The sequence below is a fragment of the Camarhynchus parvulus genome, chromosome 1A (assembly GCF_901933205.1).
Source record: "Camarhynchus parvulus chromosome 1A, STF_HiC, whole genome shotgun sequence".
NCBI classification, from domain to species: Eukaryota; Metazoa; Chordata; class Aves; order Passeriformes; family Thraupidae; genus Camarhynchus; species Camarhynchus parvulus.
The window spans coordinates 58,483,450-58,497,444 of record NC_044586.1 but is presented as its reverse complement, the minus strand read 5'-3'; the positions used below and the strand labels follow the sequence as shown (position 1 = coordinate 58,497,444).

The 13,995-nt window shown below is 38.3% G+C and overlaps 1 protein-coding gene across 1 annotated transcript in view; it reads right to left on the bottom strand.

The window, feature by feature from the left end:
• The window catches only part of RSBN1L (round spermatid basic protein 1 like), a 46,742-nt gene that overhangs the window by 17,906 nt on the left and 14,841 nt on the right, over positions 1 to 13,995 (bottom strand). The window contains exon 3 of the mRNA XM_030959745.1: positions 6,288 to 6,931. Within this exon, the coding sequence (XP_030815605.1) occupies positions 6,288 to 6,931 (644 nt within the window). The remainder of the gene's footprint in view (positions 1 to 6,287; positions 6,932 to 13,995) is intronic.

Below are 13,995 nucleotides of genomic sequence, written 5' to 3'. Positions count from 1 at the left end.
TTTAATGATAAGGAAATGAAGCACTAAACAATTATTTGAGATTTTCTTTTAAAAATATTTTCAGCAATTCCCCTCAAATACTAAAGGAACTAATGATTTCAAGCAGGATGTCACAAATTATTAAAGAGCTAAATAGCAAAACCTCTCTGCAAAAAAAATGTCAAAGAGCTATACAAGGAGGACAGCAAGGAGAAGATAATATTAAAAGATGATAAAAGAGAAAGGGGATTACAAGCTCTGTGCGCAGAACCTGAAAAAGTGAGGACAACCCCTCACAAAGCCACACTACAAACATGAACTATCATTACTATCACTGGTCTTCCTCTAAAATACTTATTCATTAATATTTGACTATTCAGTGTCCATCACAGCTAGCATGGGAACATGAATTTATTCCAAACAGGGAACAAAATTGACAAAAATTGTTTCTCTGAAGATGCAATTGCCTGTTGTTATGGAATGGGGCTGATTGTGCAGACCCACAGTCATCCTTGAGCTACCTTTGACACACATTTCAACAATGTAATTTGCCAAGTCGGTAATAAAACCAATCCCTCAATAGTATTTAAGAAGTTCTGCTGAATTAATGAACCAAGCTGAACTCACCAGTTCAAGAAGCACCACATCTTGGCACTAGAACATGCAACTGGGAGGAAGGAAGGAATGAGGACATTTTCTTTTGGCAGAACATCTTCTTTAGATGGGCTCTGGCCATTTGTCTAATTGCACACTGCACAGTTAGAGTGACCTTTTCTAAAGTGAACAGGCTGAATGATGTGCATCCTCTTATACCTACAGCACAAAGGCAATGAGGTAAAAGAAGACAAAGCTTCAATAAATCAATGAGAACTTCAAGCTGTGTGGTGCAGCTGACAGGAGGAAGAAGTGATACCATCCACAGGCTGGAAAGATGGACCTTGTGAACCTCATGAAGTTAAGCAAAGCCAAGTGCAAGGCCCTGCATGTGGGCTGGGACAATCCCAAGCACAAAAGCAGCATGGAGAATCAACTGAGAGCAGCCCTGGGCAGAAAGACTGAGAGGTGCTGCTGGATGAGAGGCTGAGCATGACTCAGCAATGTGCACTGACAGCCCACAAAGCCAAATGTATCCTGGGCTGCCACCCCAGCAGCGTGGGCAGCAGGGCAGGGGAGGGCACTCCGCGCCTCTGCTCTGCTGTGACCCCACCTGCAGTGCTGCAGCCAGCCTGGGGTCCCACAGCATCAACCTGTTGGCACAAGTCCACAGGAAGGCCATGAAGATGATCAGAGGGCTGAAGCACCTCTCCTATGAAGACAGGCTCTTCACAGATAGACTGGAGTTGTTCAGCCTGGGGAAGAGGCTCCAGGGAGATCTTAGAGCAACCTTCAAGTACCTAAAGGGGACTGCAAGAGAACTGGAGAGGGACAGTGTGCAAGGGCATGTAGTAACAGAGCAAGGTGGAATGGCTTCAAATTGGAAGAGGGCAAGTTTAGCTATTACAAAGGATTTCTTTGCTGTGAGGGTGCTGAGGCACTGGAACAGGTTGCCCACCAAAGTTATGGATGGCTCACCCTTGGAAGTGTTCAAGGCCAAGCTGGATGGAGCTCTGAGCAACCTGGTCTAGTGGAAGGTGTCCTGTCCCTGCTCATGGCAGCTGATTGGAGCTACACAGTCCTTAGGGTCCCTCCCAAAGCAAACTACTCCATGATTCTAACTCAAAACCACAAAACAAGTTCTTCAAATCTGGAAGACAGTAACACACCATCTTAAAGAAACAGGTGTCAACAGAAGACAGAGGAGCTAGAGACTATTTAGCCTAATTCCAATTTACAGGAAAAAAAGACACTTAGCTGGATAATTGATACAACTATCAAGTACCTAGAAAATAAGATGGTAAGAACTAATAAACATGGTCATGTAAAAAAAATTGAAAATCAAGTCAAACTAACCTTTGTTACTATGACTGGATAGCTTGTTCAGAGGACCAGTAGATATCTTAACATTTGACATGTCCACTATATTCTACAAACTGCTACAGAAACATGGTCTAATAAGAGCAAACTGTGGGCAGTTTAGTCTGTGCTTATGTACCTATCTCATTTTGAGGCAGGAAGCAAGGATCCTTCCTTTGAAGGCAGTGTATCCTCATAAAACCCACAGGCATTGCAACACTGGAAGTCATAGGAAAGGATCAAAATTAACAAAGCTTGAAACTGGAGAGGGGGTCTGAATGCAAAGTATATAATTCAGTTTAAACAAAAGCAAGAACTACACTCACATACATATTTAATGAACTGCATGAACCTGAAAAGGGGAGAGACTCAATTAGCAGAAGCTGCTGCTACAGCAGATCACAAACTGCTCTGAAAAAGGAAGAAATAGATATAAGAGCAATAATTTGCAAGACACTTGCAGCAATCTTCTCATAGTCTTTGACATCAATACACCAGGCAGACACTGTCAATTTTTAGTATCATATATTAACCAAAAAATATGGATGACTGAATTGAACATAAGGGGAGATCACTAAGAGTAATAAGGGCATAACATGCAATCACAGACAGAAATAACTCAAATTACTTGATCTAGGGAGAGGGGGAAAAAGAAGTTATTAAGCAATCTTCAAATATAGAGAAAGCTGAATGAAAAGGATAAATTGTTTGCCTTCTCCACTAAAGACCAGAATAAAAGGATAAGAGGTCAAACAAGGAGAAAATGACTTTATAAAGGATTTCTTTGTAAAGAGTAAAATCACCTTGATATCTCCCGCAAACACATCAGACAAGGACTTGTCAAATACAGCTTTAAAACAGTCCATCTTGTTTGGCAGCAGAGGAATTGTCTGGTACTGTGTCGCATTTTACCTCATCTGTACTAAGAAGTTGCCTCTGATGCAAGACAGTAAAATCAATGCACTCAGCATTGTTAAACGTCAGCTGGGAGCTTTGGGGTTTCAGCACAGCAATAAAAACTTACACTTGCCCAGCACCAGGAAAAAAAATTAAAAGTTCAAAATATTAACATCTGTCTCAACAGCACTGAATAGCTTAAGTGAAGTGATGTAAGCTGCAAGTAGGTGGCAAAAGCTGATTATTTACGTTCTTTAAAATCCTCCTAAGAGTCTGACGAGATCCATGGCTATCGGGTAACTGATGCAGCTGTTGCCATCTACACGAACACAGAGCCCAGGCAAGATGGAGCTACAAGACAATTCTTCACCACCTGAAGGACTGATTTAGTGGCTACAAGGATATCCAGACTAATTTCATTTTGCCCAGTTACAGAAACTGTCTCACTAAGCCTTGCAGTCAGTTCAGAAAGAGCTGTTACACTAATGCAAAAAAATTTTAAGGAGTACTCAGGCATAGGCCCAAGCTGGATGATGAAAAACTTCCCATTTCCTCTCCCTGCAAAATTTAAAAGCTAATTCCCATTAGAAAGAGCCAGTACCAAATTCCTCTCTCCTGCATCTGCTGCAAATATTCTCACAAATCTGTGTCCTTTATCTTCTAACAAGTAAAATTACATTACTCCTATCTGACACAGGTGTATTGGGGAGCAAGCTGAAAGGAGTTAGTTTCCAACTCTACAATTGTGAAAACTAACTAAATTACTTGAGAGATGCAGACCTTCCAGGTAAACTTAGGAGGACCCCAATTTGACCTCAGCAACAGAATTTACTGTGCAATCTGATTCTTGTCACAGAATTTGATGACTAAGAAATATGCATTACTTAAAACCAAAAAATGACAAACCCATATCTGTCACAAAACGGGAGGTGGAAGATTGAGTAGTAACAAAAGGACCAACTTGAAAAAAATTGATAAAACACTCTATTACACTTTCCATTTCAGGCTTAGCTCAACCTTCATTCTCCTTTTTATAATACTTTTCTTGATCTTTTTAAATACTTACATTTGACAGATTGATTACATGTGCTACATGTAATCTGAGAAACCACCAAAGAACCTCTTGTACCAAAGTGAGCTTCATTTCAGTGTTTTAGTTAAAATTACCAAAGGAATACCCAAGTTTCTTAAAGCTGATGAAGTCCAAGATACATACTCAAAGCAGGTTTGATAAAATCAACTTCCTCCTTAGACCTCAGAAAACAAATCCTTCCTCAACTAAGGCTGTACAACAGCTGCTCAGGCTGCCCAGGACAAGGAACACCACAGCACAAAGCTGGGGAAATGTAGGAACAGAAAACCAAATATATTTAAAGTTTCATCAAAATATACTGCAACAAGATATTAGAATTCCTTTAAAAGATTCACAAAGAACCTAGAGAGACAGGATAATGTTCTCAGTCTGCACAAAATGTAACATGTCAAAAAGGAGAATACGAAGCTAACAAAACATTTTAACTGTAGCAGACCACATTAAAAAAACCAAAATACAGAGCCAAAGTAAAACAGAAATAAGAAAACCATAAACAAAATTAGAATCAATAACTAGGCAACCAAGATACTGACTTAAATATTCCAGGAAACAAGAATGCTGCACAGAAGACAAAGTCTGATGTTTGCCTGTACATGTTATTTATACACCCTCTACCCCTTAGTTAGCAAAAATACAAGGAGCCAAGCCTTTTCTGTCAAGCAACCAAACTGAGAAGTGATAAAATGCCATGAAAACTAAGGAAAAAAATGAGGGAACACAAAGGAAAAGATACCAGAACTAAACTTCCAGCCAAGTAAAATACAGCTTAGACCAAGGAGCTGACCAGCTGAATGCTGTTAATAACACACTTCAGCTTCTTTCATCTACCACAGCCTCTCTCTGTTCCTCCTACACTTACACAAAAATGGGGAATTAGGATTTCAACCCCAAAGAACACAGGACTGGTTTAACTACAGATGTTGATGTTACCATTGTAGTAACAATCTATCCCTCTAGTAAAATAATTCTATGATAATTCACAGCAATAAAATTTGGGCTTTTATTAACTATTTCTTTAGGGCAGGCACTAGCACACACACTATGCCTGTGTTAATGCTACCCAAGAGAATCAGCTGGATTTAAAGAACAGATCCAGCTTTTCTTATCTAAAATGGCCAAACAGCAGCTCTGGAGAGCTGCCTGTATGTTCTGTGATTTTTATTAATAATGATTCAGTATACTCATACTCAAGAAAAATAGTGACTGTAGTTCACAGAATATTCATATTCCATGGCAGTAGATATTTTCTCAGCCAGCACTGCAAATGTTCTCTTGCAGCAACATTTTAGTTCTGCATATCCTTGTGCATTAACGCACACCTGAAATTTGTCAATACAAGCAAGTGTTCTATGCAAATGTCTATGCAGCCAAAGGGAAAAAACAGGCATGGTTTTCATGAAAGAGATGACAGTGCAACTTACACTTGAACTCTACTAGTCTTCGAAGTGAAGATTAACTAGTTTAAAGCTGATCCATACAACATCAAAGTTCACAAATATGGGAGTTAAAAGGGTAATTGTGAGATAAAGTTGATATAAATAACAGGACTGAGTTTCTGCATAAATTGTTTCATGCTCACTGTAGGGGCTTTTTGCAATAACCTCATCACCAGGGTGAAAATCGGACAGATTTTTTTTCCTGAAAACCAGTGCTACAAATAATTTCTGTGCAATGGAAATGTATTTTCTACAGCAACTTAATAAACAGCAGAGGTGATGCTTAATCAGCAGCTGCTGTTAACAGAGTATACAGTAATTTCTTTCCAAAAAATTTAAAATAAAAGAATGTTCAAAAGCTGCCAGTCATTCTACCATTTAACTTAAGAGCTTTCCAGAAAATCTAGCCAAGTGAGGAGAAATGCAAAGGCATAAGGACCAAATCCACACCACAACAACCCCAAGTTTTTCTTTGAGGATGGATTTAGAAAACCCAAACTACAAATACAGCTAATATAACTGTGCCCTATGCAGGTTTTTATGTATAACACTGTATTAAAGCATTTCAGTTTTATGACAACACAGACATACTACTGTTCAGAAACCCAAAAAGCCACAGCTAAACCATTTTAACCCTCCAAAACTCATGGTTAATCTTCAGCTACAGAAACAAATCCAAAGAAACCTACATACACAAGCATGCAAACACTTGCCCTCCCACCAAAAATCCAATTTGATGTCTCAGTTAACAATTTTATGTCTCTTCTCATCTTCAATAACGCAGAACTGACTTATTGAAGAAATCCCTTGTTTCTATCTTCTGTGTCATCCACATAGCAGAGCTAACAGCAACTACTCTAAAAAAAACCCGTTCACAGTTGTTTGAAACCATTATATGACTTTAGAAAGTAAAATGCATAACCTCTTACCTGAGCATGAAAATTTGACATAGTCGTTGTCTCTATATCTTTCTTTCCCAAAATCTCCATTTTCACTGGTGAATTGGGAAAATTAAACGAAAAGTAGTCTAAAAAGTCAGGTAAATAAGTAGCTGCCCCATGAACAATACCCATTACATAGTAAGCTGCACAGTTTTCATTTTCACTAAAAACCAGACCCACAAACTCTTCTGCAAATCTCTCCATCTCCACAGGAGACAAGTGGGAGAGTTCATTACTGTAGGCATGGATAACTGATGCACCTCCGTTAGGCTGGTGCTCAATATGAATCAGCTGTTTGAACTCCAATGTGTCCAACCTTTTGAGTTTATTTTGAACCCGTGGCTCCTTTAACGAGACAAATGGAAACTCACTGTTCTCTGGTATCTTGGACTCACAGTCCTTCTTGGGATCCATATTTTTCCCATTGAAATCCTTAAGATGATCATCTATGATGCCTTTGGCTTCCTGATCCTCAATGTCAGAAACCAATCCTGAGCAGATGGTCTGAATAGATTTGCTGTACATTTTTGGACGCTTCCTCTTCTCATTCTCTTTATGTTTCTTTTTCTTTTTCTTCTTAACTTTTTTAATCTGTAGCTCTTCTGCATTGGTTTTTGGTTTCTCCTTCCCACCTGTTGAGAGTTTAAAAAAAAAATCTCTTGAGGAAATTTTTATACAAAATATATAAAGTTTGGGATTCAAAGTCACCAAAACCCTCACCATGGCACACAAAGACCAGAGACCAAAAGCAAGGGTCACAATATGTATGTTACCAAAAGTGAGGAGGGTAAGAGACACCTTCCATGTGCAATTGATAAATAAGCTGAGACAGCAAAGGAAAGACCTCACAATAACCCAAATTACCCAAGGCTGCTTTCATGATGAGCGGCAGTCCATCATTCCCTTTAGCTGGTCATAGCAGTTGCTGTCCCATAAAGTCCAGAGACACTACAGGACAGCTGTCCAACACTGCCTACAAACCATGCCTGGATATGAACAGCAGCAGCAAGCTGCCCATGAGATGCCACTGCCAGAACTGACCTTGTCTGATGGGCTTCTTCACATGGTCATTCTTTCAAAACTAGATAAACTGTGTTGAAGAACACGTGGGAACAACTAAAAACTCATCCCATACATATTATAACATAAATAAAATTAAAACAAAAGACACATTAAAGAAAACGCAAAAAAGAAACTAGCCTCAAGTTCTCTTAATATACAAGCTGACATGAAAACAAACTGTCCTAAATGTCCAAAATGTCCTAAAGGCAAAAATTACTCATTTGGGGATAGCACATTCAAGTGATTCCCAAGGTAAATGTTTTCACTTGTTTTAAAAAAGTGAGGGGTTTTTTGTTGCAAGTAATAGAAGTGGTAGCCAAAAAAACTTCTAGCACTACACTGCCCTAAGATCAAGCAGTCAAAATGATTTAGCACATCGTAAAACAAAGTTAGTGGGTATGTTTCAGCACAAAATTAAATTCCCACCAGCAATTCAAAACCAGCATGTTCAAACACAGAAGCTTTCAAGTTTAAAAATTGTGTATTTCATTGCAGGACTAAGTAATATGAAATCTGCAAGAGTTAAGTTAGCCAGTCTCTACTACAACGTTGCAGTAGATTATTTTCAACTTGCCAGCCTGCATCTAAGCAACTTAACAAGGGTCCTTAAAGAAAAAAAAAAAAAAAAAAAGAGACCACAACTGTTGGTGCATGGAATCACAAATTCTTGCTGCTAAATACCTCTGGGATTCTTGAAGTGGAGGCAGATTTAGTTATCTCCCTGGATTATATTTTCTCACAGAGAGGGGAATGAGAAGTGCCCTGAGGTCACCTCATTTCTTATTTAGTCCAAACAAGGAAATGGATTCTAGGATTTCTTAACCTAATCTACACAATTGATAACTACAAAGACTCCCTTCACTCAGAATCAGATTTAACACTGCACACTCTCTAAACACAATTTCACTTTTAGCTAACTAAGGTCAACTGCCAAAAGTTCAACTGCCAGTATCTCCATGGAAGTCTGTGCTTTCTTAGGCTAAATTTAATGTAAACCCAGCACCAAACCTCAGCAAGAGGCCTGCTTCATCTGGTAGATGCAATATTCACCACTTCTTTGTTAATATCCTCTTTCTGTCAGAGTCTTTAGTCTAGTGGGCATGAGAAGATCCAGAAGAGCAGCAACAGGTGTTAACAATTAAGTACCTCAACCTTAGAGGAATCCTAAAAATGGTTCATTCAGGGTGGCAGAGTCCTTGTGTGTAATATCATTACCTGGCAAAAATCACCTACTGCTCCGTTCTGGAGTATTGTAATGGTGTCATTATGGCACGAGCTCCAGTCAGTGGGAAATAAAAAAATGGTATATGAGAGTGGGAAGTTACATATTGCAGACTTTGAAATCTCAATACAAATCTCAAAATACAGACTCAGACATGTTTCCGCTCCTCCTGACTGCAGGAACACACAACTACAAAAAAGCATCCACAAGTATATAGGTATTGCAAACTCTTAACAATGCTTTAACTTAGCATTTTAAAATTGTTTCGCTCTAAATATGATTTTTTTTTTGCTGTGCTCATGGATATCACAAAGAAGTCAAGCATTCTGCAGATATTATATTAGTCTGAATATACAAACTATGGAATTGTAGCACCAAATGCTGGAGCAAGGTGATGCAGGGGGAAGCAGGAGTTACCTGCCAACACACTTCACTTATTTTCAAATGGAGATCAGAGTTTTTTCCAACTAGTCACTCAGATCTGGGACATTATGTATGGCAGAAACGGATGGAAATTTGTATTTACTGGGGTTCAATTAGAGTAATGTAAATGGCATCAAACTTCACAGCAACCAAGTGCTGCAGTAAGAGCCAAATTGCCCTCTCCTACTTGAGCATGTTTGCTATCACCAAAGAAAATCTTAAGACAAATGAAGATCAGCATCTCTATGTTCTTGCTGAGCATCCAGCTATTAAATTACATTATATCATTACTAGCTGAAATGTAAAGTGCTTCTATAATAGATGGGTATGAATTTGTATCTGTGAAAAATGACAAAAACTACTGACTTCCATTCCTAAAGTACAAGAAGGAGATGATCCGATTTCCCCTTTCAACCTGTACCATTCCTTTTGAACTTCTGAGAAGTTTTATTAACAATCAATTTCACTCAACTGCTCCTGTAATATCTGGTGGCAGTTTCTTTAATCCCTCACTTAACGTATTTCAAGGACGCAGCTATGCAATAAAATTTAAAAAAACTAACCAAACAAACAATTCCACTATTAAACAACAAAGCAGACTTCCTTAGAGAGGTGGTCAATGCCCTGAGTCAGTCAGTGTTCAAGAGGCATTTGGACAATGCCCTAAACAACAGGTTAAACTCTTGGTCAGCCCTAAGGTGGTCAGGCAGTTGAACTGGATGATCACTGTAGGCCCCTTCCAACTGAAATAATTGATTTTTTCTAATCATCAGTGAGCAGCACTCAAAAGAGCACAGCCATGGTCTTGAAAGCTGTGGCGCCTTTAAGACAGAAACAAAATAGATGGAATGTAAATCAATCTCAAATTATGCAAAGTTCTTGTGAACATATCCAAAAAGTGTTTGTCTTCAAACCCAGTTGTAAAAGTAATTCTTATTTCACTTGGTATACATCTATGGAAGCACTTAAAACCTTAGAAGGAATTACAATAAGACATTTTTTAATGAAGAACATTTATCATTCCCTCTGTTTTCACATCATCGCTACAAAGCCTTCAGAAGAGATAAAAGTTTTTAACCAGAGGATAAAAATAATTCCCTTTTTGGGAATATAAAAAAAATTTTCTGCTCAGCTTTAAATACATTGATTTTAATACAGACTGCTTTTACTTCTGAACACAAGATAAAAGGGTTATGCCATTTACATACATATCAAGTATACAATTAATCATTGCACACTTTCTCAAATCACACCAAGTTGCAAAAATGATGCACACAATTTAGAACAAAATAAATGTTTGCTCACAGCCCCTCACTTCTGTGCACAACTCTCTTCCACTGAATTTTTTGGATCTCTATATTTAAGAAGGATGGAACTGAGATCAGTTTTACTTCTGAAACACTTGGAAACCAAGAGAGCAACAATCACTGAAAGAACAAAAGGCTGTATAACAAAAAAAAAACCCCAGAAGATCTGTGATGGAAGGTAGCAGGGCCCCCTGAACTGCTACTTGGTAAGTGTCTATCCTTGGGAGACAAAACATCAATCCCGTCTTCAATGTCTGAACTACTGATGCCACTGAAGCAGAAAAAAGCCTTAAAACACAGATATCAGAAGATAAAGAGGATTCCAAATGGGCTTTTTTCAAAACATTACTAGAATTAAACACTTTGAAAAAAATTGCACACCATCAAGAGTAAAACTTAGATCTCTAAAACCACTTCAAGCAGGAATTAGGTAACACAACTTCAAAAACTGCTTAGTTGTTTTGAGCCTTTTTAAAATTCACATGAGCTTTTGCTACTGCATACACAAGTTCTATCAAAAACTCAATTTCCCTACAAGCAGCAAATGACATACATACAGAAAATTATTTGTGTAGATACTTCATACACCCCACATTGCAAAGAAAAAAACATTTTAAAATCAAATTGTATATTGGAAGACTGAAAAAATGTGACAATTATTCGGCCTTCAAATGGATATGACACAGCTGAGCAATGTATCAACTCACTGCCAGATGATCCAACCTCCCAGTCTCCTCTGTCACTGCTCCTGGCACAGGGTCCTGCACCACTGCTGCTACTGACTGCTGCTCATCAGCTGCACAGCAACTCAGTGGCTCAGCAGAAAGCTGTTCACTCTGCTGCTACAACAGGGAACCGCTTCCAGTCAGACAGGAATTAAAGCACACAGGCCACTGAGAGCAGGACACAGGGGGTACCAGCAGCACCCACCCCTCCTCAGGGCAGCAAACCACCTGGTCTGCTCAGCTACTCTGTCCCCCACACCTTCTCCATCCACCCCTGCACTGAACAAAGCTGAATTTTTACAGATTGAAAAAGTCCCACCACCTCACCCAACAGTACATTTATGAGACAGGATCAATTTCTTAAGAAACCTTAATAGAAATTTTTGTAACTTGAACACTTGAACTTTTAAATTTAACAAAGAAGTTATAAAATTTACCTTTTAAAGGTAACACTTTAGTTCATTTATCTGTAATACACATCAGATTACAATTTCCTCCATCTATCCTCTTACAATGAGTGTGGGTGGTGCTTCGTCTCCACACTGCTTTGCCACCTTTGACACCCAATTTTAGAATACTTATGTTCAACTATTTTAGCGTACAGACAGTTCTCCTGAGGAATACAAACACAAAATGAAAAACTGATTTCTAGAAGTAAACAGTATTTCTCAGTAAAGCTTGAATAGAATATAACAGATAGAGAAGGAAGCACATTTCTAGCCTAAGGCTTCTGCTCTGATGGATTTCAAAGATCCACTCTGAAGTAGATGTTTAAAGCTGCTAAGAAGCTGCAAATAGTTAAGAGCAAAAAGAGTTGGCTTGCTGGAATACTGGAATTGCCATCAGCAATGTTCAATAAATAATTTCTTCTTTTTCTTCTTCTGTATTAGCTGTAGAGAGGACCAGAAACACACTCATTCAGTCACTTCTCTGCTGTATATATCAAAGTACTTTAAAATAAAATGAGCTGCTTCTTCCAAAACCAGTAACACTGCTTTGACACTTCACTAATGGACACCAAAAAAGAAGAGCAGCTTTCCTCATCTCTCTAGGGCAGTAATCAAGTTGCTCCAGAGCAGACAGGCAGAACTTCATGAAAACATAAATAAGCAATCCAAAAGTTTAAATAAAGATCCCAACAAAAGGGTGAGATATCCAACCTACTTTGTTTTAAGTCGGATTTGGGAACAGCACTGCAGTACTTGTTACAAGCTAACCGGATTCACCTCTTACTGCTGAGGCACACACTGGCAACCCAAAACTTTCAAGATAGGTGTATCAGAGAGTCTTAACCAGCACACATAGTACAGGTGTGTACATACATACATATACATACAACTCTTGGAATCATATTTCACACATTTTGAAGTGCATGGCATATTTGTCTCTATGTGACCTGAGATCCATTTAGACACAACAGGTATTGAACCTATGAACAAAAAGCTTTTTCCACAACATGGTTTGGAAACACGAGACAGAAGTTAACAATTTTAAGTCGCATTAAAAACATTTCATTTAAAGTGACTCACTGCCCTAGGACCCCAAGAATGAAAAATAACAGGGACATGGGGTAGATAAAAAAACTCTCAGCATCCGCATTTACAGGACCTTTTCCCTCTGACCTGTTGTTAAAAAGCAGACTGAGCTCACACTTTACTGGACTATAAAAAAAGCAAAGAACAGCTTCTGCTCTTATTTGGCCTAGCAGTATCTGCACGAGGATAGAGCTGCAAAATCTGCACTGTATCAATAAAGAAATCAGAAGAATGGAAGTTATGTTCATTCTGTTCATGCACGCACATACTCAGCAGTATCAGAACTAATGCTAAGTAACTTTTAGCCATCTTCTAGGCACCAAGCCTTATGTACCATAAATAGAAAAATAATTCTCACATGCACACATCTATAGGACTGGTAGATCTTTCAAGGTAACTCAGCACACCTTATTTTTTATGGTGCCATAATATACCTGTCAGTGTTAGTGATATGGGACTTACTACTAAGGACTGACACTCAAAACTGTTCAAATTTTATGCAAATAAGCCAATGCTCTGTTATTACAAGATGACACATACTTGTAATCAAAACTGATGCTAGACAGCCTAATATCTGGTTTATCTGTCTAATGACAGACACCTTCCAAATGTAAGTTTTTGCAAGAAGTCAGACACTACCTGAAATTTATTTTATGTTGTGTTTTGTCCATTTGTTGTGCTGGATCATTTGATCTGAAATTTTAAATAAGCAGAGACCATGAAGTTGAATACTTTATTCAGTTGTTTCAACTAGAGTAGGTGTTTCTCAACTGAGGTCACAGCCAGAATTATTAGAGGGATACTTAAAGACATTTCAAAACAAAAGCCAAAAATTAGTAACGCTTAACTCTTTGTTTCCCACAGTTTCTAGCTGACAGCTAGTAGCAGGAAGGCACAAACATTTTTAACAGCACCCAGTAATTTAAATCAGTTTTCACTTCCTTACTTTAGGAGAGCCTAGCCACCAAAATTTAACATTTTCATTTTGATGTACCAGAAGCCTTTGTTTCAAGCTCCAGATCCCCAGCTCCAGCAGAAAGCTTTCCAGCACAGCTCTCCCTCCAGTTGTCACTTGCTCCATCTCATCTGACATCTGTGTTTCACCCTCTACTCATATATTTTATTGATAAAAGTTGGTAACTTGGTGCATAAGGACTGTGAAGCAAACCCAGTATCAGACAAATCAGTGTGGCGGATTGTGTGCCCTGCACTCTTATCTCAGTCTTACTCATTCTCTCAACTAAAGTGCACTACATAAAAATACTTGAACACTTTCCCTAAAGATACATGAAGACTCATGTCTCATGTTCAATACACTGATTTTATAAATACTCATGTAAAAAAAAATCTATAAAAAATTTTAAAAGGTCATAAAAATGTACAATTAAATGTCATTTCTTCCAGAAGAATAATTTTTAAAAG